The following is a 26,588-nucleotide window of genomic DNA, read 5'->3' as shown; positions in this document are numbered from 1 at the left end:
TTTATGAGCACCTGCCCATACCGGACAATGACAGCTGTACACAGAACTCCAAATAGCATGAAATGGACTCAAGAGTCCAAATCCAATGAAGCTATAGCAAGCTGTTGTGAGAGAATATGTGGAAAACATCTCTTATCTTGCAGCTAGAGATGCACAGAGATATCGGCCAACAATCGGTGAAAAGTTAAAAAACATCCACAGTTTGATGTTCAATCTTGAATAATAGTTATAATATTGTTAATAACATTCAGAAAAATTAAAACATATATTTTAATATATGTCATGAAAAAAATTGAGAAATATTGTATTGCATATCTACTTACAACATATTTTATAATCACATGTATAGAAATCAATTCTGTTAAAATGCTTCTCTTGCAAGAGTGAAACACCAATAAAATGATCATTTTACCATGTGACCTAAATTATGTGGCCACTTACTTTGTATAAACTGCTTATGTAATCCAGATCCAGTTTACTAATGCATTCCAGTGTGTTTAATGTTATATAAATGATTGTAGCTAAAAATGAAATTGGATCAATGGTTTTGAAATATCTCCACCTGTACCGGTGCCAGACCGGTGTGATATTCAAATCTATTCTTGTCTTTGCTCATACCGAACAAAAGAATGTCTCACTAAGAAAAAAGAAACTCCCAAACTGGTCTAAAATACAGAATGTTTTATTTTGTAGAATACAGCATCAATTTAGCAAAAATAGTTCTATTATAGACAAAATCTACTTGGTCTTAAAAGTCCAATTTATAACAGCATCTTCAAGACGAGGGTACCTACAGGAAAGTATGAAAGCAAAAACAGGACAGGAAAAAAAACTAAATATAAAAATGAAAAATACAGTCACAATTAACAGCATGTTTTGAGTTACACAGCATGTTGTACAGTGAAAGCTTGAGCTTCATGCATGCATTGCAACACTATAATAATACGCCATTTGAGATGCATAAATAAAAATGAGACAAACGCTGTGAAAAAACACAGGAACAAATACTCAAGTTGCACGATTTCCAACTGTGATAGCTCTATTATGTAAACAGCAGTAAATATAAAGCAGGAAATACATCTGTGGTTATTTCGTAGTGTTCTGAAACATTCCACGGTAAGCTTTTACAACTCCCAAGACATTCAGGCACATGTACGGCCATTAAAACAACATCTCAAATAAGCTGTAAGTGATGCTTCACAAAATAAGAATGTCGTCTTTTTAAAAAAGCTTTTTAGATGGACTGAAGAAAATGTGGAGTTTTTTAAGCCACGTTTGTTTCCGTCTGAAGCATCCTTTTCAGACTGTAGTCATTTATTTTCCAGGCGCTTGTTTCCTGGAAACAGATTCAATTTCAATGTCTTGTCATAGCAAATTGACCATCCACACAGGAGACTCATCATTTATGATGCATTTTTTTCAAGGTAAAAACTATAGCAAACAAACAGCTTGAATCGCTGCCATTGAGAAATGACCATGATCTAGATGAAAATGTGTGCTTTATAAAATAAAATAATATAGCCAAATGAAATCTGTAGAAGCTGCACGGTTACCTATATAAAGCTTGTTTGACATGGCCAATGTCGAACAAAAGAGCATTAGAAAAGTACATAGTCTATATCCCACATTATTAAATGGGTAATCTATACATATTCAATTAAATAATAATAATAATACTTGCTCACAATTCTAGGAAATGTGACATGTGCTTGTCTTGAATACAGAAATGAGCTATTGTGTTTGTGTGGAGTGTTTGAAATGTACCCAAGTACTAAAGGGTAACATTTAATCCTAAACCAAAAAACGATTTAAGTTTCATGAAGGTTTTATAGAATATGTTTGATATCCCTCTTCGACCTTAAAAATAAACGTTTCTCTGTACCGATAATTCAGACAAACAATTAAATTAAAAACAAACAAAAGATCCCACATATTAGCAACTTTCTAATGTTGGTCAAATTGTGTTGGTGCTGATATTCTGCAATACACTAACTAAGGAACGATTGTTCAAAGATACATGTAAAACAGCACTTTTCCCAAAGGGCTAAATGAATCTGCTACTTGCTTTCCAAGCCCCTTGAACGTGAGAACAAACCACTCAGACATCCATCACCACACTGAATCAGACGGAGGGTGGGAGAGAGCAGACAATCTAATCCGACTTGTCTTTTTTCTTTGGTGTAACTTTACCGGCCACTGCAGAGCCCACTGCCCCGACCCCTCCCGTTACCACGGAGACACCGCCTTTAACCAATCCCACTCCAGCTGCGGGAACGCTCGTCACGGCCGTCTTGGTAAGCTCAAAGCTCTTGCAGCCCACCCAGGCCACTCCCCCGAGTGTGGCGCCCACCGCTCCCTTGGTGAGGTTAAACAGTCCGCCCGTAACTCTCCAGACGACGCCTGCTTCATTTTTAGGGTGATCCTTTTCCAAGTCTGAAAAAGATTAGACTCGTCAGAAGTGTAAACGGGTTTTTACAGTGTTACAAAACTTTCATAGCACTGCTGTTCACTCGTGGAAAAATGCTCGCCACTGATAGAAAACTTTGTTTGTGTAACAGAAATATTGTTGACAGTTTTTTCAAACGTGTTAACCATCACTTTCATTAACAACTGAACTTGTGATTTTCACTTGGTAAAGTAATAAGTTCAATAATGCTAAATCATTTTTATCGCTAGAAATGCAACTATGGGAACGGAAAGTCCAATAGTTACACTTTTTAGCAATATTATTATTTAGTTATGTTTTGTATAATTTTTTCGCTCCAAAATAGGTTGAATTACAGTAAATTTTCCTTATAAAATGTAACTATGGGAACGTTAAATACAATAGTTACATTTTAGTGTTACATTAAAACATTTAAATTATTTTTACCCCTAAATAAGAGTACATTTTAATATTTCTTTTAAATGTTATAATCATTAAATTATCCAGTAATATATAAACTTCTGGAACAATATCCCGGTTACATTTTAGCGCAATTTGTTTATTATTACTGTACTTATTTTTATCCCTAAATAAGGTAAATGGTAATAAATATTTTTTATCTCTAAAAATCACATTGTTACCTTTTTAGTTATACAGATACTTAGGGATAAAAACATCAAAGCTCTCTCATAGAGACTCGTAGAGGACAAGTCATCCTTGCAACACCAAAAGAATAACTTCCCATATTAATGCAATAAAATCCACACAAAACACTTCAGCATTGCATAAGTTGTCAGAAAAAACATTACGCAACTCGTTCCTAAAAGCCATGATTTAGAAATGAAGCGTTTCAAGACATTCTCTGAAAAATAATAGTATTTACAGTATGTAGGATTGCTTTTCTATCTCCCCGATGTTAAGTGAACCTGAAAGCTTCAGGGGAGCAATCTAAAATCAGCACACATCTACAAGCGTGACACGCTGAGTAATCCTCTAGATGATATGCTCTCCGACACGCGGCATCATCTTCCCCTACTGCTGTTCATCTTGCAGAATACAAGAAAAAAAGACTCTTCCTCTGGACAACTAGCATTTACACACCCCGCAATCCTCTGTGGACTACGAACAGAAATTATATCTTTTACATTCAATCAATACTGTCAAGGACCGAGTGCCTGGGTTGCTTGATTAGTTCCCCCGTGAATCAATGCTCCACAGAGTAGCCGGTGAATGACAAGCAGCTCATCTTCAGATGAGTCTCTCGGGACGGCGGTGGGAAAATTTCAGCGTGCTCGCGAAACACTCAAAGTCAACCCACGTGTAGTTGACACGCGCGAGGATGTGCACGCACATAACCGATAACGGGCACACGCTGAGGTTAACAAAAACATCCCTGCTGTGAAACGCTTTAGAAATGCGACAGGGTGATATTCCTCAGGGACCCGGTGTGGTATGAGAAACTCAATATTAAGCAAGAATAACTCGGGTAATGAAGTGTAGAAATTGGTTAAATATTGATTCCAGGCATATTTTTAGTGAGGAGAGGTGTGTATTTATCCCCCTAAATGAGAAGATTCAAAGCAGTGGAGGTGGTCAATGATAATGATGGGTAACGGACGGCGTTGGTGGGAAACTTACAACTCCACAGTGTAAGTTTCCCATCCGCTCGTGCAATTAAGTACGAGCTTTTGGCGTGGGGGCCTGGGGAGAGGCAATTACGTTTTCCACGGTGTGAAACCTCAAGGCGCTGCGGTACTTTCAGAAATATTCCATTTGCGCATTAAGCTTGACTGAGTGAAATCAGTGAAGCATATTTATGAAAAAAACAGAAATATGATTATTTTTTAATTGACATTCGTGTGGCATTGTTTCCGAAGCTTTAACTAGGACAATGAAAGAAGGAATACACAACTTCAAGTACATGGCTTTTGTTCAAAATCATAACAAGAACAAATTCACAGTTCTTTTGGCTCTTTTTCATGAGCCACGATGAGAATATTTCTGCGTGAATAGTAATAATAATCATTATGCGTACTGTAGCATTTACATGACAAGCAATTTCTATGTTAATCGCTCTGAAACTCATTCTAACGTTAATTGTTCCATTCATACGACAGGCGAATTGGAAATCTCTTCTTACATTGTGGCAAATTGACGTTTTGCGTATATTTAGCTCTGTGTGTGCGCCTTCGTGAAACGCAAGTCAAACTAAATTACGTGCAAATCATTCAGTAATGTATTCTTACTTTTGCAAAAACTGACTGCAACTGTTGTATGAGTGTTTTAAACAGTATTTCATAAATTCCAGTTTTCACACATACTGTATAACACTGTGGATAACAGGCGTTATTTTGGCCAATATTGAGATCCCCCATTGCTCACATAGAAAATAAAAAAACTTGGCTTTTAAACTCTGAATTTAACTGAAAAATAAATGTAAAGAAATAGCACCGCTGAACCACTGTACAGAAAGGTGTGCGCTGTGGATTTATACTACAAGAAAAGAGAGAATCCTTGCTAAATGGAATGCGGCACAATAATCGTTTACCTCGATTATTTAGATTTTGTAATTGATGAAGGCCAAAATTGACGATTACTTAGATTAATTCCACAGCCCTATAAGGCGTTATGACACAGTTGCATGATACCCAACCGTGTCTGTTACACTGCCATTTTGTGACTCCAAGTTCAAATTCAAGAGGTCAAATTAAGAGGACACATACATGGCTTGTTTATCAGAGGGTTCTTATAAACCTTTATTATAGATTACCTCCTGTCCGTAGAGTTTGCAAGCAAATATTGAATTATTGTCATCAACAACACCGTGTGACAACAATGTCTATGAAATGTATTGTGGCAACATAAATGGGATACAGAAGCAACACCTGATGGTGTTTTGAACATTCGGCATCCTGGACTGGGATGATTCTTTCAACGCAATACCTTTGGGAAGCATTTGCTCCATATACATACACAGTAACCTACTTTTGCAGATGGTCACGTCGCTTTCTGTATCTCTGCGGCAATCGAGCGAACGTTATTAGGTTTAAGGAGTCATTAAATGTTGACAAATTCAATATATTTGTAAAGACATTTTTAAGATAATTCACACTAGTCTCATGCCAACTGCCATACATGTACTATAGATTTCCATTGTAAAAGCAATTTTAGGGCGAGCTGAAATTGTATTTGGTGTTTCACAGCGTCGCGGGACAGTTTAAAGGGGTTGTTCACCCAGATAAAAAGTCAACATTTATTTATGGGTTCAAAACCGGAACACAAAATATATTTTGAGATGTCTCAGTGGTCTTGGGTCCATAAATGGACGTCAATGTGTCCTGTGTTGTTTGGTTACCAACAGTCTTCAAAATGAGGGTGTATAAATGATGAATGCATTTTCCATTTTGGTGAAATATTTTATTATTTTTTATTTATTTCATGTCCCATGTATTTCTTAATTGTTAATACATCATTTCTACCAATACCACTCCAAATCCTTTGCACAGTTAAAGGAATTACCATCCATCCCAGCATGCCACAAAAGCTATAATACACCGACCCCCACTTCATTTTATTGAAGAAATGACCAATTTATTATTTTTGACAGGAACCTTCTATATCAATCCAATTCTATAGCAAAGAGAAAATGTCAATTTCTCTTCAAATGCAGGAAAGAGAACAGTGACATTTGAAGGCTTTGATGAAAAGGTTAAGATATTCTAAGGCATGTTAGTGTTTCAGAGGGCAGCCGGGCTCTGTGGAGGGCTTGCATTAGTGGCTAAAAACCCACTCTACAAGGCCGGAACAAAGGTTACTGTACTCACTTTGACAGTTAAATAAACATTCAAAGGCAGTATGGAGTATTTCCCATGTGTTTCTAAGAGCCACGAGTATTCAAAGAACCGTGGAGTTGTGCTGGTTCTGTGGTACCTGACAGATAACAAACCAAAACAATTCAAGGAGCCAAATCTGTCGCCTCAAGTTTGAAAATCGATATTAATAAGACACTAAATCTTATTCTGTTCAATGGTCGTACAACAGAATAAGGAATGATTTTGACCCCTGTCTCTGTCCTTTTTTTGACATTGTACACAAGGGATTGTGGAAGTCCTTCTAAATCATTCTAAACATCAATTTAGCTTGCAGCTTTCCTAGATACATACAGTTTTGGGTTGAAGAGGGCTCGCGATAGGATCCATACAGAGCAACCTGGAGCGAGATAAGTGGTCTCAACGGTACGCCGACCGAGCGGAGAAAATTATCTAGACGCACTTGAACGTTCGCATAGGTTCCAGCGCTGCCTGCACTCTGCCCTGAACGCAGTGTTATAATCCTGCCGAGGACAGCAGCAAATAAGACCTTACGATAACACAGAAAAAGCTGCATTCGCAAACCAAAAAGCAGAGAATTGAGATAACGCTTGAGAACGAACGGATGAGACAGATAATGCGTTTTTTTCCCAGGAATCCACTCAGTCGGGTCTGTTTTATAAAAGGAAGAACATGCTCAAATAGGTTGTAAAGTTGTCTCTTGAGTTAAAGTTATAAAACTTGGGGGTACAAAATATTACTTTGTTTACTTTCTTTAAATGAAAGGTAGGCTTTTCGGAGATACAAATATTCACCCTATGTTGTTCAAAACCTGTATGACTTTCTTATGTTGAACACAAAATACGATTTTCTTGTCTCAGTGATTTTGTGTCCATACAATGGAAGTCAATGGAGGTCAGTGTTGTTGGTTACAAACGTTCTTTATCTTCTGCATAAGAAAGAAAGCCATAAAGTTTGGAATTACAGTGCATGAGGGTGAGTAAATGATGAAAGAATTAAACATTTTGTTACACACCCAGTGAAACTCTTTTGTTGTAATTGCTTAATAAAGCTAAACCACACCTTTCCCTTACAAGTCACATTATTAAAAGTATTATACCCCTAGCACAAACAGTCCCAAACTTTAAGGGTGTGATACAAAATCTTACCCTGTGTTTTGTCTGGTTCACAAAAATCAAGAACCTAACAAGTACCAGCAGCATGTTGTACCTAGTGTCGTGCATCAGGTATGATGGGGAAACATATTAGTGTAGTATTGAGCCCACTGTATGTACCAAACTGTCATCTCTTTAAAACCCGCCGATATAGTCGTTTTGATTTAGACCCGCCTGACCTAAGCTGAATTGGATAGCCAAGAATCCATTCCCGACCAATCAAAGCCGAACATGTTCCTGAACGAGAGGTGGGCTGCCAGCCTCCGGCGTAAATCTGTCGCCTCTGTAAATTTACGGGTCCGTATCAATACCCGCATTATCTCTCTGTAGTGCCGAGAAATAATGGTGAAAATATTGTTCTCCTCACTTGGCAGTGAGATTTACAGCGAGCGAGTACAAGAAATACGAAAGAGCAAGAAAAGGGAGGGGGGTAATCGGACCTTCCCCAGTGATAAAAACCCCCAGCGGGATTCAGTTCTCCACCGCTCCTCTCCTCGCGCCAACAAGAACCGTGTCGGCCCCTTCCCTGCTGAGGTCTCTATTTTTAATCCCTGTGCCCGAGTTGCCAGGGGTAAAATACAATGAAGGGTCAAGTTAAAATGAGGTTTTGAGAGAAAGAGCTGGAAGGAAATGTACTGAATTACTGTTGGACCTTGTCGGACATGGTGTTAGCGCAGGAGGCATGGCCACGTACACACTGCAAACTAAAGTGATAACAACATTTAAATGTTGTCGCTAAATATTTGTTTGTATGCGATCCAGAAGACAATGGCTAATTTGCAAGGGTTTCCGTCTTAGTTTTTGTATTAAACACTCAAAAGCTTAACACTCAGGAGTGCATTTCTGTCATTTATGCATTTGGTGGACGATTATCCAAAACTACATTTCGAACATTCATGTTTTTTTCAGTATGTGTTCCCTGGGAATCGAACCAACACACTCCCAGTGATCTATCAAACATTACACAAACAATAAACAGACATAAATCTGCGCAGTAGAACAAAAATGAATTAATTCATTTTTTAATACTCAAGCATTCAAAAAAGCCCAGATAGGCCTTCAAAAACGCAATGAGTCACCTTCGCAAAGACCACCTATGTGAGAACGTCAACGTTGCAATAATTACAAGCTCTGTTCAATGGCAAGCGCTGGCAATTATGGGACTGACAAGAACCTCGCTGAAATGTAGCCTTTCCCCATTTCCCTGATACATCTGCATTAAATAAATAAATAACCACCCGTGAACCACTTATTGAAAAGGTCAATGCTTCCACCGGGTGCGCAGCTCATCTGTGTCTGACCTATTGGGAGCGACACACATGAAACTGGAACCTTTGCGTATATTCATCCCGGTCCTGCCAATGTGCGTTTGTTACCTTCAGTTAACGATAAAAAAGCATTTTCCCACCAAACAGCGCGCTGGGATCTGATAATGTGTGCAAGTGAGTCATCGGTGTCGTTCGCCTTCGATATTTATATTGATGGCAAGGCCCATTGTGTTATTTTAAATGCCAGCTCGGTCACTTCAGTGAGCTCGGGAGAGAAGTCCACAGGTGTCGCCTTGAAAATCCTAACAAAAATTTAAAAAATTCACAAGCGTAGCCTTTTTGGAAACACAAAAGCCGCTGCTTATGAATAGATGCCTTGGACAAGCTTGAACAACAATTGCTCAATATCATCGCTCACTGGACACAATGTTTTTTGTATCGCATGTAATTCAATCTGCGTGGCTCTGCATGGCGTCTCATGAGAAACTGTGGATGTAAAATCTGTATCTGTGTGGATGAGTCATCAACCGAACTAAGGAGAACAGACTGTTATGTAAACGCTTTCCATCAAAGTCAATCACGACTACGACTTTTTGGAGAAAATACTTACTAATGGAGCCAGAGCTTCAAGCTTTTCTATTGGGAGAAATACATTTTTTAACAGCTAGCATGAAAATCCAACCAAGGAAGGCATCAACTGCAACTGAGACCAAATGACTTGAAGCAGTTCACCGAAAAATGACAATTCTATCATGATTTACTACTCGCCCTCGTGTTTTGCAGCCCCGTACTTGCCGCTCTCTTCCATACGGAGAAAGTAAATGGTGACTTGGGCTGTCAAGCTCCAAAACGACTAAAATAAAGTATTATCGACTTCAGACCGTTTCTCACAAAAAGCAATCATATGCCTTTAGAAGCCTTATTATAGTATCGACTTTATCTATGACACTTTCATCATGTTTTTTTAGTAATTTGGAGCATGGAAAGCCCAGTCGCTATTTACTTTTATTATATTCCTTTAAAATTGTACTCTTCAGTGTTTCACAGAAGAAAGCGTGATAAATGGTTTGGATCAGCTTCGGGGTGAGTAAATGAGTTTCGGGGTAACTATTTCTTTAAATAAGTAGAAAGCCAATGAGACACGACAAGCTGTTTCAGCAAAAGCACAAGAATGTTCACCATCTACTATTAACAAGAAAAAACTGCCAAAAGATGAGCTATTGTAGCTTTTTTCCATCCATTTTCATCGCTCCTTTTTGCAGCGCCTCTAAAAAAAGATCTCATATTGTGTTCTACAGAAGAAAGAAAATACGTATTTGGAGAATTGGGGAAAATAACAGATTTTTCATTTTTGTTGAACTGTTCCTTTAAAACAGTCAATCTGTTCTCTCAGACAGCTTTATCTAAGACACCTATTGCTTCAGCTTCCTGCGGAGCGGTTCACAGCACGCCAAAACGGCAGGTCTAAATGAAACTGACGCTTATTCCTTCCAAGAGATAACTGTTCAATCTTAGTTACATGACAATAAAACGGCTCTACTTTTAGTTACCAAGAGCTCAAGATTGCCATGGCCTGCATTTTTAATCTTAAGAGTTGCGACACTGATCTCACATCCGATTTCTCTGTAATACCAGATTTGTAAAAACAGTACCGATTCATCACTAATAATTCAACCAGCATCTATATTCCCTAATGGATTCATCTGTTATAAAGTGTGTGATTGACAGGCGGATGGCACATGCCTGCACCTCAGTAGCTACAGATGGCGGTGAAAAAACCCACTGCCGCTGAGTCTACTGAAGAAGAACCGAGTATGCGTTGCCCTGTCCTGCTTTTCAAGTCAGAACGGATGCTTTGAGGATTCAAAAAGACTCGTCAATCCTCTGTAAAATGTCTCCCGAAAGAAGCAGCGTACAGAGGACCGCACTATCTCGAAAAGCAACACAGAGAACCTAGAATTTGAAGCATAGAGAAATATATCAAAGGGCAAGCTTTTAAAAGTAGAGATCTCTTATATTGTGCTTTCTCATATCACACACATCAAAGAGTTTTGGCTACATAATGTTTGTACCCGAAACAGACTGTGACCATTGAATGCCGAGCGCTCATTTAAGGCATCCCACCCTTAAGCATGTCTATTGAATAATACATCAAGCAGATGGTGTGTAGAATAGTCAAGGTAAGACCTTAAATAATTCAGTGCAGGCAAACGCGCCACCTTCCCCCCCCCCTTTATTTTTTTGTTTATGCTTGGTATTGCCGAGCAGGGATTTGCAATGATAGCGGTGTGCAACAACCCGGCAAAGAGAGGTTTGCTGACCGGGGCGAGGCGTGCATGTAATAACCTTATTATTTCTTTCCTTTTTTTCAGTTTCTCTGCGGTTTTCTTTCTGCTTTGCGAAAGGGCGTAAATATCAAAACCAGCTTATACTTGTTTGTGGAAAGCATTATTTGTGGAATGCAGATTTCCTTAAAAATTAAAGAATTATTTTTTCTACAAATCGGGTAACTATTCACACTTGGCACATCACTCTAGGACATGAACGTAATAAACAAAACAGACACTGAATGCGAGACCCTTTGAGATAAGAGACTTTGTGGACACTTTAGACTTGGGATGTTAGCGTTTAGCGAGGGCCACGCCAACCATGTCGCAATGATCTAAAAATCACTACACAACCATAGCATACAGTTTTGTCACTGTAAAAAAAATCTATTGTCATTTATAAGTATAATCAACTTAGCTTTCTACAAAAGATGTACACTGTAAAATATATATTTCATATAAAATTCATAGGTTAAAAAGACTGGCTTTAACCTATGAACTGAAGTTTGAAGTATGATATTTTTTACCAGTCTAAAGTTAAAAAATCTAGTTAATTTCTTAACTCACTCTCTGGTTTATTTCATCATCCTAGCTAAAAACTAGGAACCTAGTGTCCTTTTTAATAAGTGTCTTTCAACTGGTGTGGTTCCTACTTATTTGAAAGTGGCCAATGTCACACCTCTCCTCAAGAAGCCTTCACTCGACCATAATTATCGCCTTATTTCTGCCTTACCATTTATTTCCAAGGTTTTGGAAAAGATTGTTTTTTCTCTGTTGTCCTCGTTCTATTCGATTTATCAGCAGCCTTTGAGACTAGTAACCATTCTATAATAATCAATAGACTAGAATATTGGGTGGGTCTCTGTGGCACAGTTTTAAAGTGGTCCCAATCATTTTTATCCAATAAAAATAAATATGTGGTAAGGCTAGGAGAATATGTCCCCCACGCTATTCTTGTTGTATATGCTACAAAAATGCTACATTTTTAGAAAAAACAGGGAGTCATTTCATTTTTATGCTGACGACACGCAAATCTATTTACCTTTTAAGAAGAACGATCCATTGGCCGCGACTTCTCTCTCATCTTGCTTAGACGAGGGTAAATCCTGGCTATCTCTAAATATTCTATCCTCAAATGATGATAAAACTGAGGTGATTGTTTTTGGCCCATCAGAAAATAAGTATTAGCTTTCAGGTCCTCACAGGTCCAGAATCTGGAATCTTTTAGATATTTCGACAAACAAATTTCCACTGCTGTTGGATCCAGTTTTTTTATCAGCTCCGAATACTTGCAAAGCTCAAACACTTTCTCACTGACAAGACTTGGGTATTCATCCTTTTATTACATCGTGCCTTGATCATTGTGACATTTTATACTGTCGCATCTTAAAAGCTCGCCGGCCTTCAATTGGTCCAAAATGCTTCCCCTAGATTCCTAGGAAAGAAAGGGATCACGCCACTCGATTTTTGAAGGCCCTTGATTGGCTGCCTGTTCAATTCAGAATACATTTTAAATCGCATTATTTTTTTTAAATCTTTGCACAATCACGCACCCTTCTATTTATCTGAATTGCGACTTTCCAGTAGAGATCAGAACGGCCCCTCGCCGGCCTATTTTTAAGTCTCCTTTAAAAACTCATTTGTTTTCTTCTTCTTATTTGGATTACATTTTTGCCCATTGTATTTTTCATCAGTGTTTTATTTTTGTGATTGTAGTATTTGTATAACTGTGCTTTATCTTTATGGTCCCAGTTTTTGTATTCCTCATTTTATGATGCTGTCTTTTATTGTAAAGCACTTTGGTCAGCCTTGTGGCTGTTGTAAATGTGCTATATAAATCAACTAAACTTGAAACCTGAAGTAGCCTTGCACTGCATGAAATACATATTAATGAGGGCGTACGTTATAGAAAGCAGAAAAACTAAAGATTGTACTATTGGCTACTGAGTCGGCCTACAAGCTGATCTGTGGTGTCCCGATTTACCACAGCAAGTTGCACAGTGTAGGTGTCAGGGGAGAGAGAGAGTAAAGAGGTAGTTATGAAGAGAGAGAGAGAGAGAGAGAGAGAGAGAGAGAGAGAGAGAGAGAGAGAGAGAGAGAGAGAGAGAAAGCTGTAATAAAGTGTCATTATTTACAGATGGTAAGTAGACTTCTTGCTGCTTTTCATTGTTCAACCGGTGGAGAGCAACTGTCAGCCCTTTGAAAACAGCCGTGGTGAAAGATGTATTCACTCAAGCTGTCATTTCACTCTCCATTATGCATGTTTCCCTTTCTGAAAAAAATATATTTTGCTCGTATCAGAGGCAAACTTTACTTACCCATTTGAAGGTAACAAATTCAGCTTTTCCTTTTCTGCTTTTCCTAATCTACCGTTACCTTTTTCAGATCACCAAATCTTTATTCTTAAAATGATGTCTATCTAATGTTTCTCATCTCATTCTTGCTCGTGAAACAATATGTCGGTTAGGTAAAAAAGGTCATTTAAATAGCTGGTTATTTGTCACAAAATCCTCTTAAATTCAACATGCTCTGTTTGCTTTCTTAACGCGAGACTTATCGTAGCATGTTATTCGACAGAAAAAATATATATTTGGCTTTGTAATCTTATCATTTTGACCTGGCTCACCTTTAAAACGACTTTCCTTGTTGATGCCATTTACCACAGCAACCAATTCGGCAGGCCTGTAAAGACACTTTATCACTAATCTCATAGATTTAAAAAAATCAATATGCTTTTATTCCAAACATTATACGTCCCCTTTACAGATAACCTTCCATGCCTGACACGCACACTCGTGCGCAAGTCACAAAACAAACAATGCTGTGAAACAAAGTGGAAAAAGTTTACCCCGGAGCAGTCAAAGACCAGAGTGAGAAAGTTCTAAGGGAAGCTCCGTTCTGGCCTGAGCTGTGACAGATAATAACGTGGGCCGTAAAGCCAGCTGATCCGCATTATTTCCGATGTTTCCAAGTGTCTGTCCATAGTCTGCGAGACGCCCAGCATGACTGTGCATATAATGGCCAGAAAGCGTTATATTTTTTTGGGTTTGTGACAAAGCATTCAAGTGACTAATCTCTCCTTGTGATCAGACAAGCATGATAAGCCCACATTCACAGACAGTGCCCACAGCAACTGTCCAGAGTAAATTGACAAAACCTATTTGTGTGTGCGTGTGTGTCTAGGTGCATAGTTGGTATGCATGTGTTGTTTGTTACACTGGACAGGTTCCATTCATCTCTAACCATTAAAGTCGGAGGGCTCAGGGGCATCGGCTTAGAGAGCCAGGGAATACCAAAATAACACAGCAGAAAAAAGGCCATATGTTCTTAACTTAGATCTATGATGATGGATGTGGTTAGCAAGTGCACTTACATTTGCGGGCAATGGAATAAATGCACCACCGTGCCAAGTCTGTCCAATTGAAGAGGCTGGGACATTAACTAGATGCATTCTAAAATCTACACTAAATTACCCAGAGTTCAATTAGCCGTCAAGGAGGTCTATCATACCTGGAGAGAGTTATCCGTTAACGTTTCCATTCGTCTCAACGGCAGTCGCAAACCTTTTGTAGTTCGACGCAACAAGGCTCAAATTTCTCGTAGCTTGACTATCTTTAATTAAAGACATCACTTAGGATGATAAACAATTCTGAAGACGCAAAACGTAACCACAGGCTTCTCTCCACGCTGGAAACTATCCATCATCTCGCCTGGGCCGTTTGATCAGCGCATATGTTGATCTGTGTCTCGGGCTCCGGGGACCTAATGAAAACAGCAAGGCAGAAGCGCAGGTGAACGTTGCACCAGGAGCCTCGTCTGGCTGACGGCCCATCCATCATGCTTTTACAGCACATCAAATTGAGGCTCGCATGCACCGGATCTGTCAGGATGATGGAACAGCACGGGCGGCTCCAAGCAAACAGGGTAGAAGCGCAAGAACTCAATAATACGCAATTTTTGACCGTTATTAACTTGAGGCGCACTTTTCAACTTAATGGTGAGATTGATTGAGTATCACCAGCTTTTAGTGGCGAATCAAGACATCATACATTATGTACTAGGCGTTCATAACCTAACGTCACAGACAAAATTTGGTAAGTTAATTTGTACACAAAATTTCAATATTTCCGAAAGAATTTGAAGCGTCAAACTTTGTGTTGCCAAGCAACAGAGTATTTGAGTGCCCTTTTCAATTCCCTTACACTCACTGAGCGAAACATCCCACTTTTCTTTTACTACACATCACCACTCATGCAACACTGCTTGGCCAATACAATTAAATGTCATAACATGGCATACTATTTCCAAATGACATCAAACTATGTAACATAAGCGACATTTGTTTCAAAAATGATTTATTACTACAAAAATTACGCCCTCACGTACAATACTGCTACCACCCACTGGAGGCAGAGCAATACCACGGCCCAGATTGTGAAGCACTGGTGTAATAACTAACCAAGCGGCAACCTTCCAATCTCTCGCCTGAAACCAACCCGTTTACTTATATTAAGCCTTACAATTCTGCAAATGAGGTGTGTGGCCACTTGAGTGACACGTGGTTTCAGCAACCAGCACCTCAGCTCCAACCACGTCCCGCCTCTATGCCCTTTTTGGATTTTCCGTGAGTGATGCGCTGCTAAGATGGCGACGGCCGGCTCCGCCCACTTTAAGCTTTAAAATAGCTCCACAGAGACATACGGGTGACGTCACAGACACTACATAGCAGTTGGCCATTTCCTCCCTCAAACTGTCAGATCAATCAAACCGAGTATAAAAACAATGGCAATCCTCAAGGCTATATACAGTATAATCTAAGGTAGTCTATAAAAACCAATGACTTCCGTATTCAACACTTCCAGTCAGACCGGTTATTGCATCTGTCAGAAGTGCTGGCTATCTATTTATATGCTTTGATCAACCGAATATACAACGTCACGAACATGAAAAACACTTAAATGGGGTCTAGATGGCTAAAAAACTGCGTCCGCGTAAGATTCCGTCAAAGCAACAAATACACAAATTAGGCCACGATCGGATTCCACAGCATTGTTTCCCAGGTTTACGTCAGTTTCTGCCTGTTCTCTTGGAAAATAAAGTGCAATCACACTGACTGAGCTTGACAATTTAAACCTGATTGAATTTTGCTGCCGCTTTCCCGCACTAAAACACACAAAAAACATAATTGTGAAACGGATTCTGCACCCGTAATTTGCCAAAAATTACAACTCTGCCTTTCATTTGAAGTGTCCTCACATTTGACATTTAGAGATGAGGTAACAGCACCAGCCTGCAAAGAAAATCACTTGTAAATGTTGCATCAACAGAAGAAAAACTGTGCGCTGTCTGCTGTAGTGTGCACGCCTCGGGGAGGATAGCTCCAATTCGGCTGTATTTTTCCACATGAATATAAGCATGTGGGTTAGGCTGTCTGGCTTAACTTCAAATGATGGACCGCAAAAGTGTATAAATCGCAAAGGCGCTCAAATGGACACCGATAAATAGGCCTTATTGACTCATTATTAATAAATCTGTGTCACATTCCTGCTATGCAGTCAGTTTTTATAGATTTTTTATAGATCATGAAAAGATATTTTAAGAAATGTCTTAATGGTTTTGTGTGCATAAAATGAAAGTATTTAATGAAAGTAATGAAAGATTTGGTTACCAACATTCTTCAAAAAATCTTTTTTTGTGTTCTGCATAAGAATGTAAGTCATATCGGTTTGGAATGACATGAGGATAAACAAATGATGAAAGACTTTTTGGGTGAATTATTCCTCTAAACTTAGGAACGGACCACCTGGTGTCTTCACATGTTATGGCAACCATTCATATTTAAGAAATGGGACCTCAGAGAAAACGCTATGCTGGACTTTAAACCCAAAGCAGATCTTGACGTTTCTAAAATACAGATCTAGGATCAGTCTGCTTTAATGTCAGTCCTACCTGCTATTTGCTCAGCAATAACAAGGCTGATTCAAACAATTCTCATGAACAGGCTCAATACGCTTGTGTACCCAACCTACAAACTCATATCCTACAACATGCCACTCACTGTGACTGCCATTTCCACTAAAAATCATCCGAAATGTGTCTGGCAGTAAACGCACGCCCCAAATCAGAACAAAGCAATTTAATGCGCACAGCAAGGATCCGGTGATTCTTTTATGTGCATTCCCAGCAGCAAAGAAAGCGAGAATCTTAGTGATATAATAAACTATTTTCGCAATGAGACGGCAGCCAAAGGACAGGCATTTGCCATCACACAATCACCTGCGATGCGCAGATGGGTGCCAAACGCCAGCAAGGATCCCAAAGCAATTCACAGCAACGTAATGGGGCAGTTAAAACTAAAGCGATTGTTTCCAGCTATACGGAGACATTAGAGCCTACACCTCCGATGGACTGTTTATAAAGAGTCAGGACAATAGAGCTTTGTTATTTTGTGATGGTGTCCCTGGACATTAAGATCAAATAACGCAGACAACAAAGGAAAGGCATTGATCAAAGTGTGGCACTAAAGAGCCTAGTGTAACTTAAAGATGTTTAGGTACGCTAGTTTCATTCTAAGTAAAGGCATTAAAATAGCCCACATATTAGTTATACCAAGTATAGATTTGCAAACCATGTTTACTAAAGGAAACCTGCAGGGTTTTTGGAAAACAATTTGACAATCTGTGAATTAACTTCACACGCAACACAACTGTGACAATAAGGTTTCACACTGGGGTGATTTTTCTTTCTCTGATGAAGTCTTGTTTTGTCAAACGCAAGTCACTGTGGCCCTCTGCAGACAACTAAACTTTACTGCAACAACAGTGAAAAAAACACGATTGTGTATTATTTGGTAGCCTGTGCAATTATTCATATAATAAAACAACTTCTGATTAACAGTTCACAAAATTAATGTGTTTTCTTGGTTCTTGAGGCCAAAAGCACTGCACAGTTTATGTGGATCACTTATCAAACACACGCAGTTCACTAGGACAAGAACTTCTGGAGAAGCTTGTAAAGACTAATGTGAATCCTTTTATTATTTTGTGGCTATTTCCTTTTTTAACTAATCGCACTCAGTATGTTAAGGTAAATAATACTGATGGTAAATCAATAAGTATTGGTGTTCCCCAAGGTTGTGTGTGCTCTCCTATTATGTTGAATGACTGTTTGAAGAACAACTATATCATCAAATACTCTGATGACACTTTTATACTAAGTCTCTTCAAAAGAGATCAGAATAACAATCTGAAATCAGAAAGTTTGTTCAGTGGTGTAATGCAAATCAGCTTATTGTCAATGCGGGGAAAGGTCCCAAGAGGATTAGGTGATTACAGTCTAGTAATCATTTAAAATGATATTATTGAGCAAACGGATGCCAACAAGTATTCAGGGTTGGTTATTAATCGCTCATTGACTTGGAACACAGACATTGACTACCTCTGTTTAAAATTCCAATTATATATGATATATTATTATATTTTTTAAGAAGAATTAGGTTGGTCAAGGTAGGTCAGGTCAGGGTTTAGTTGTTATGTTGTTATTTTATCAAACAGTTTTAGGAAGTATGGTAAATGATGGTATGCAAATTTGGTATGGCAATCTTACATTAAAATCTAAAGCACAGCTTGCAAATTTTGTACAAATTGCCATGAAAATTATATGGGTGTACGTGAATAAGTATCACTTCAATCTATTTATGAGTTATTGGTCTTTAATAAGTGCACAGACTATATATAGTAAGTGATCCAAGCCACTTTTTATTTACCAATACATAAAATACCGCCATCATGCAAGTCTTATAGAGTTCCACTCTGTAGAGGTAGTCGGTACAAGAAATAATTCGTACCTGTTTCTATTCATATTTTAAACATTTACAAATTGTCGTGGCATTTGAATGATTGTATTGTTTATTGTGTGTTGTAGCTTTAAGTCCAGGACCTGTAACAAGGAGAATAAAGTATAACTCCAACTCTAAGAGCAACTTTACTAAACTAATGAAATGATAAAAAAACGTATGAAAAATGTATTTACAAATGGTATACTTGTTATATAATACGCAATTACATATCCGAGTAACATCCTTGTTACAAATACTGTACATATACGGTATATATTTGAACACAGAGTCATACTTTAAATTGTATAACTTATATTGCATTAGAAACCAAATAGGATCAGCAAACAAATTACCCTTTGCAACGTTTTCAGAAAAAAAGACAAAATGTATGTTTTAGTACTTTGAATAAACTTCGTATATTAGTGGATGTACACATGTGTACACTTACACATTAACTATACTACACCAACAATTGAATAGAAACCATAGAAACACTTTTAGAAACACTTCTTTTAGAAGTAAAGGATAATGTACAGGCAGCCGGTTGTTATCGCACAGAAGGGGCTTATATTGCGATAACAGCCGGCTGCTTGTACATTATCCCAATTATTACATGGCTACTTGCCACATGAGAAAAAACTGGACATAAAATGTGAATGTGAAATATTTGATTAGCTCATTTTTACCGAATGCAGACCTTCCACGAGGAAATGCCTCTTACTTTCGGTTTTAAAGTAAGAAACGATATTCAAACGTCACGAAAAGGCAAATTGGTTTAACCATTCGTAAAAATAATGTCGTATATGTTATTAAAAGACATATTTATAATTCATTGTAATTTGTGTAATATTAATCTTGCCCTCTCAAAATGATTTGCAGTATCCGGCTTACAGGCTGTTATTAGTTTTGAGGGATAACAGCGCCTGGAATGTCGCGACTGGCCAATCAGAATCAAGCATTCAAAAGGTGTTATAATTTAGAACAATATAAATCTATTGTTTTAGCCTTTAAAATAAGTACGTATAATAACCATAATACAATAAATAAATAAAAAAGACAAATACATTTATAAAGATTCTAGAAAGTTCTATTAGAGTGTTTCTACACGCTTAAAAGCATGTTTTAAGAAAGCATTGAAATAAAGATTAGAATAACTTGGCAAGAACAAATGACATGCTTACATTAAACAAAACATTATGAAATAAAGCAATAAAAAACATAACATACCCTCGGGTGGTTCTTCACGCAGGTAAGGTGGAAGTTCGTCTTCATTGTTTGGGTCCGTAGATGTAGAATCCTCTTCGATCACCTCAGTTGCTGCACTGGGGCCCTTAAGGTAATATTATACACGAGCAATAGCTTACAATATATACAATAATAACAACAATGATACATTTTACATTCATTTCAGCCCAAATAACATGCACAGCTTTATTATACAGTACTATATAACAGTATAATGCCATTATGAAGTTTGCATCGTGATGCATGTGAAATAAAAAAGAACCGTCATTGTCAGCTGCAGCTGTTTATAATGTCATTACAGTCAAAAGATAAGATAACACACACCCGACCTAAACACATTTGAATCCGTCTGAACTAAAAACATATGCATTGCGCAATAAAATGTTGCTTTTTATTTACAACATGCACCATTGGATGTTTGTGCAGAACAGGTAATAACAGGTTTGGCACAGCATCATCCCGAGCAGCACAACAACCCCATCCGTCACTCACCTTCATGACTGAGGCGTTTCAGACAGGGCACCTCCGCGCTTCACTATTGATGGATATCAAACACACGATTATGGGATGGAAATCACGCTTTTGCACGAACTGATGAAATTCAGCGTGTTTTGCAGGCGAAAATAAGCGGAAGTGACGTCGTGGATGTTTACGGAACGTTCGCGGTGTTACCGGGCGCGTGGCCGGTAGGGGGCAGCAGTGTGTCGATTATGCTCGCCTTTTCCTACAGGTCAAAAGATTGTTTCAAGGGTCACGCAATCCCTAGTTGAGAACAGACATTTCACATATACAGAATGTGCTCATTTAAGCCTGTTGATAAAAACAACAACAATAGAGACCATCGCAGAAATTCTAATGCATTTATTGGTTGTGATGCGGGTTGTATTGGTTTTTAAGGAATCTGTAATGTACTCTGCTGGTAATGTGTTGGGTTCTTTTGGTGGGATGTGTCATAATGGATCATAATGGAATGAGGCCCCGAACACACTACAAGAGTTGTGTTATGGTTTTAAGACCTGATGTATTTTTAATGGAAGACAGATTTGCATTATGTGTGTGTGGGTATTACTATGGTTTATATCGAAGGATTACAGTGATTTTAATGACGGACGAGAAAGGGCGAGAGACGTTCCTTATCTCTACTGGCAGTCCTGACAAACTGTCTTACGTACTGCTGAATAATGGATCGGCTCATCAGAAGAGGGCGAGAGGTGAGAGTGAGGTGGATTTGGGTTTTATTGGCCGGAAATTAAATCGATGGGATTCTATGTTAAGGGCAGGGTTCATAAGGTATTAAGCTTTGCTGATAAAACTGTGTTCAGCTATGTTATGGAAGGCCGGACATATTGATCTTGACCTGCTTAAAAAATAATAAGCTATAGTGGTTCTCATATCTTGGTGGACGTTATCTTCATTTTAATACATTTGAGACTCAACCAGATTTGTATTCTTGCAGAGCATATTTGTTTAAGTATTGAAAATTTGAGTACTGTATTTTATTAAAATAATTCAGCAATGTCACATGTCTGCTCATTCCTTGACCCTGTTTTGACCACGTCTGTGAACTGGTATATGTTGTTTAACATGTTAAAAGGTCTATTTATAGACCCTGGTTGTTCTGGTTGAAAGGCGCTGTTAGAGCAGCTGTTTCGGAAAGTGGAAAGGTAACACTGGTGAGAATGGTTTTGCTCCTTAAAAGCCCCAGTTGTTACATCTATATGTTACACAGTGAGGCATTCTGGGAGAGTAAAGTGATAGCAGGTCAGGGATAAAGTTAAGTAATCATGCATGAAATGCAGTGACACTGGTGTAACCAAGCTGGCACTTAGATCTAATCAGCTATGACTTCATGAATATTCAATCATTTGAGGGAATAAATTAATCATTTTGAGATCATACTCAGCCAAGATGCTTGCTAGTTTTTTTGTTACGTTTTTGTGATACCACTGTAAAAAATGTAGGTATATACCATGGGTCATTGTTTTTTTTTTTACTTACAGGTCCTATATTGGTGTGTGATCTATAATCGTAAAAACCTGACACGTAAGATGAAGGAGTAAATAAGATTGAGACCACTTTCTAAAAATACCAGCCTGTTCATAGTTAGTCAACACTCTCATGTTGTAAGTAAAGAGGATTATGTCCGTTTACTAGTAAGAAGGATGCCAGTACTGTAGGATGCTGCACGCAACATTTGGCTTTGCTATCATGACCATTTTCACATAATGGATATTGTGACTTCTGATATTGAACAAAGCTGGATTTGAGAATGGGTCAGATTCAAAGCGATGAAGATGAAGAAGTGAGGCTCGCAGATATCCAGCCTCTTTACCTCGTGTTCATGAAAGAGTGCCCGAGCGGAGCTCTGCATCTTCACGAGTTCCGCAAAATCTTCGGGATTCAAAGCACATCGGAGGACGAAGCGTTGTTCATCGAAACAATATTCAAATCCTTCGACACAAACAGGGTACGTTGAAATAGGTCAAAAGAGTTTCTCGAATACTTGAATCTTGTATGCTGATTGCGAAGTGATTTATATGCATAAGCTCTGATTATGTGTATATGTTATGAGCTCATCAGCTGAGAATCATCCGTGTCCGTTTGCAGGATGATGTCATAGACTTTATGGAATTCGTAGCAGCTGTCCATCTGGTACTGAGAGGAAAACTAGAGGACAGATTGAGGTGGTTTTTTAAAGTGTATGACAGAGATGAAAATGGAAAGTTGGACAAACAAGAGGTCAAGCATATTATAAAGGTAAGATCAGGGGTGGAAAATGAACGGAGAAGTTAGACTTAAAAGGACAGGTCATGGTTTTGAATTTTGTTGGAAGTATTCAGTTGAAATGTATTGCAAAAGATTGACCTTGATGAGAATATTAGTCTTAATATAATAAGTGTTTAAAGTGCAAAGTAATATTTATCTTGGCTTTAAAAATTAAACGTATGCGAATGTAAAACCGGTTTTCCTCATTCAAGAAATTTTGATGTAGTCCTGATTCATCAAATGTTGTTACAATGTATGAATTTTTATACAGTTTTTATAGAGGTTATATCGATTTTATTAGCTGTTAAAAATGTCTGTAGACTCAGTACCAGCAGCTCATGTGCTTGTTCTTGATTCCAGATTATTTGTCAACTTAAGAGAAAGACCCTTGAAATGACACCCAATGAAATTTGTGACAGGATATTTGAGCTTATAGATGAAAACAAAGATGGTGAGTGTCCCTTGGTTCAGTATTTTCTCACAAATAAATACAGGCCAAAGCATGCTTTATCTAATGGTAACATATCTTAATTCCACATCCATATGGTTAATGCTGTTTATAATAAAACCATTAGTTAAAAGATACTTCTCTAAGATTTTCGGAGAAAGCGCTCTACATTTCTCTGGGGATTTGCTTCCATTTAAACATAAGAGCACCAGTGAGTTCGGCACTGATGTTGGGGGCCTCACTTGAGATGCTTTTCCAATTCATCCTAAAGTAGTTCACTTGAGAAAGCAACCATGATAAAATACTGCATGTAAAAGCCAAAATCAGTTAAGACAGATTTGTTTATTCACCCACAGGTCAGATATCCCTGTCAGAGTTCTTGGAAGGTGTGCAAAAGGATGCCTGGATTATGGACATTCTAAAACTGGACATTAATGCAAGTGGGTGGTTCAATGAAAACTGGGGGAAAACAACATGACCTTTAACAAGCTTTCACATGCTGGGGGTCTGCAAACCGGAAAGACCTGAAGAGGAGGTCAGAAAAAATTTGCTGTCAGTCAGTCTTGCACACTGATCACATTGAACATTGACGTGCAGCCAGTCCGGACTTGTTAAAGCAAATTACAGCCCCACTGTTTTCCGGTGTGGTGAAGGAGTTGGTATTTTTATGACTGTTGGATATAATAATGGCAAACTGGATTAAGAAGCTTGCTGTGCCTGGAAGAATCAACTGCCATTACACTGTCTGGTTGCCAGCCTTGACAACTGTTTACTTGTTTTAACCAATGCTCAGATACCAAAACTCAGATTTCGCATACTTATTATAGAAAATGTTTTTATTTTCTAACTATTTACTAGCAACAATCCTGGAAAGATTTGCTTATCTGGTACCATGGAAACGAAAACAGCGTACACAGGTTCCTTGCCTGCCCTCCCTCACAACAATAGGCTCGGTTACATCATCTAACAGTTTATCGTTGGTAGAAATTAAATTGGGAAGTATTTTGATTTTGGTAAATATAAGTTATGCAATATGTTTAAAATGTTCAGTTTAACAGAGGATAATACCCCGGGAAAACCGAGGACTTGGCAACAGCACGCAGTGATGCCCTCAAACCCGTCTCTGGTGTTGTCATCACCGCTACTCACAGTCACAGAGATTTACACCATGTTGTTGTACGTTTGCACTGGCAAAGTTTTTCTACAAACAATGTAAAGTTATATCTAAGACAACATTTTTCTTTTTAAAAGTTCATACATACTTTATATTTTTGAGATGAGGTTTACGGTGGCAGTGAAGTGGGCATCGATTCAAAAACGCCCCGCTCACGGAGTATGTAACAGGTTAACACCAATAGTTGATGCGACTCAGTTTTTGTATTGCGCTTAAATCACCCGCGTGCTTTTAAATGTGTTAAATGTTCATATATTGTTGTTAAAATGTTTCTTCATGTAGAAATTACAAACGCTGTATCAGGCTGTTGTACTGACCAGTCGTTGTTGGACTTTTGTCTTACATACAAGAATTCGGATCAACAAATGGCATGAGTTTGGGACGGGGCTAGCTCACTGTTTGGGTAACCTGTTTGTGCTGTTTTGTCACATGGAGTTTTGACGGAAATTTTAGATCGGTTTTAAGCATTGTTACCAGTCAAACAAATGCAATCGAAAAATATCAAACGATAACAGCATCAGCATAAGGAATTGCTTATTTTGCCTCTATAATATAGCCTACTTTTTTTTGTTCTGAATACCGGTATTTATTGCGCACATGATGTGTTCCTTTTTCATGCAGCTACTGAAACTTAACAGTTGTTTTATACCCAACATTGCTGTGTGTTGCAGAAGGGCGTAGAAGTACAAGTAGGGCCTACAGAGTCATAATCAAACAAAATTTTGGAGGAATCCGCCTGGAGCCGTCAGACTTGTCTTGTACATTTATTATTTATGTCTGTTTTGAAGGCATACAATGCATAAACCCATGCACAGTACATGTATCATTTATGTATAAAAATAAACCTTATTTTTCTATGATTTATCTTCCTGAATTCGGAGACAGATTTACGCCAGCATGTTGCCTCCCAGTGCGCACACAGATGGTGCTAAGCAATGAACTATTCTTAACAGTGACGATTCAAACCATGTTATTTATTTTACCCTTAGGCCAAAGTGTCGCTCATCCCTTGGCTGAACCGCTATTAACCCCAGTAAATCACCCAGGTTTTGCTTTTTATGGGCCTTCTGGAAGACTCAACACATTCAATTCCTCGAATCTTTTTTTTCATACTTTGTTCGATTTTTTCTTATCCCCAGTCACCAGGAAGATGCTAAATAGGCTGGAGGGTGGTGGTGTTAGACACTGTTAAAATTCAACACATCAGATAGAGTTTACAGTAACGGTGCATACTTAGAATGCAGTGAAATTTCCAATGGACAGAATGAAAGGCTATATCATATACTGTGTACACTGTAAGGAATGGCAACAATAAAACTACAAAGGGATGTTATATTTGTGTGTATAAAATATCCATACAATTACTGAAATAGGTGTCTTGAAAAAATCACACTAGACTCTGTTAGCAACAAAACACAAAACAAAACATTTATGAGGTATGCTATCCACAAAAATATAGCTGTACTTTTACTGTCAACTGTCATTTGTATCTTTTTAGTTTTATTGAGAAACAACCTCTGTGACAAAGCTGATCAATTACGCATAACATTAAGGTAACATTGAGAAATCCTGTGCAGCACTCTTTGCTCTATCCTATAATGCACAATTGAATGCCATTGAGATTGGAAAATGTGCATCTATGTTTAGTGAGCTGGAATTTGAGCAATGAGACGAAGGCAACAAGAGAGCAGAGGACAGATCATATGATTCGACAGTGACAGAAGGGCTTTAATATGGAAACCCCATAAAATGATTTTGGTTTTATTGACCGGAGATACCCTGCAAGAACTGTCCTATATGTCGAGGGCAGGAGATTAACTTTACGTTAAATAAATATGACAAAATATATTTTGACCTTTAGAGAGACTTTTGTTTGGAGAACTATTAATAATGTTAAAAACTGTATGTGTGTCAAGGTTCAGCTGCATATTTAAGGGTGTAAATAAAAAAAAAACATAAATAAATTGTTGACCGTGAAACATAATTAAAACGGTCAAAATTTAAAATCCTTTATTTACTAAAAATGTAATAAGGCCGACAGGTTTTAAAGAGTGTTGCGCATTTTATTAAATCCATTAAATCTGTAAGAAGTCCTTACCAATATTGCTGTAGAG

General features: G+C 38.1%; 2 protein-coding genes across 2 annotated transcripts; one reads left to right on the top strand and one right to left on the bottom strand.

The window, feature by feature from the left end:
* Nucleotides 1–667: 667 nt before the first annotated feature.
* LOC306890219 (transmembrane protein 263-B) lies at nucleotides 668–20,727 on the bottom strand. The gene is made up of 3 exons (XM_079449784.1): nucleotides 20,579–20,727; nucleotides 20,069–20,171; nucleotides 668–2,433 (listed from the first exon to the last, which is right to left on the bottom strand). The coding sequence occupies exons 1-3, from the start codon at nucleotides 20,582–20,584 to the stop codon at nucleotides 2,153–2,155; spliced, it is 390 nt and encodes a 129-aa protein (XP_079305910.1). The 5' UTR covers nucleotides 20,585–20,727; the 3' UTR covers nucleotides 668–2,152.
* Nucleotides 20,728–22,086: 1,359 nt separating this feature from the next.
* guca1g (guanylate cyclase activator 1g) lies at nucleotides 22,087–25,806 on the top strand. The gene is made up of 4 exons (XM_079450700.1): nucleotides 22,087–22,553; nucleotides 22,694–22,843; nucleotides 23,213–23,303; nucleotides 23,657–25,806. Exons 1-4 carry the CDS (start codon nucleotides 22,356–22,358, stop codon nucleotides 23,776–23,778), a joined length of 561 nt encoding a protein of 186 aa, XP_079306826.1. The 5' UTR covers nucleotides 22,087–22,355; the 3' UTR covers nucleotides 23,779–25,806.
* Nucleotides 25,807–26,588: the final 782 nt, after the last annotated feature.

Source organism: Barbatula barbatula, assembly GCF_947034865.1.
Source record: "Barbatula barbatula genome assembly, chromosome: 25".
NCBI classification, from domain to species: domain Eukaryota; kingdom Metazoa; phylum Chordata; class Actinopteri; order Cypriniformes; family Nemacheilidae; genus Barbatula; species Barbatula barbatula.
This window is presented reverse-complemented; position numbering and strand designations above follow the sequence as displayed.

Coding starts and splice junctions, on each gene's coding strand:
- guca1g (XM_079450700.1), top strand. CDS start 22,356: ATGGGTCAGATTCAAAGCGATGAAGATGAAGAAGTGAGGCTCGCAGAT. Junction 22,554..22,693: donor AATCCTTCGACACAAACAGG/GTACGTTGAAAT, acceptor GTCCGTTTGCAG/GATGATGTCATAGACTTTAT. Junction 23,304..23,656: donor TATAGATGAAAACAAAGATG/GTGAGTGTCCCT, acceptor ATTCACCCACAG/GTCAGATATCCCTGTCAGAG.
- LOC306890219 (XM_079449784.1), bottom strand. Junction 2,434..20,068: donor GCGTGAAGAACCACCCGAGG/GTATGTTATGTT, acceptor AATCTTTTTCAG/ACTTGGAAAAGGATCACCCT.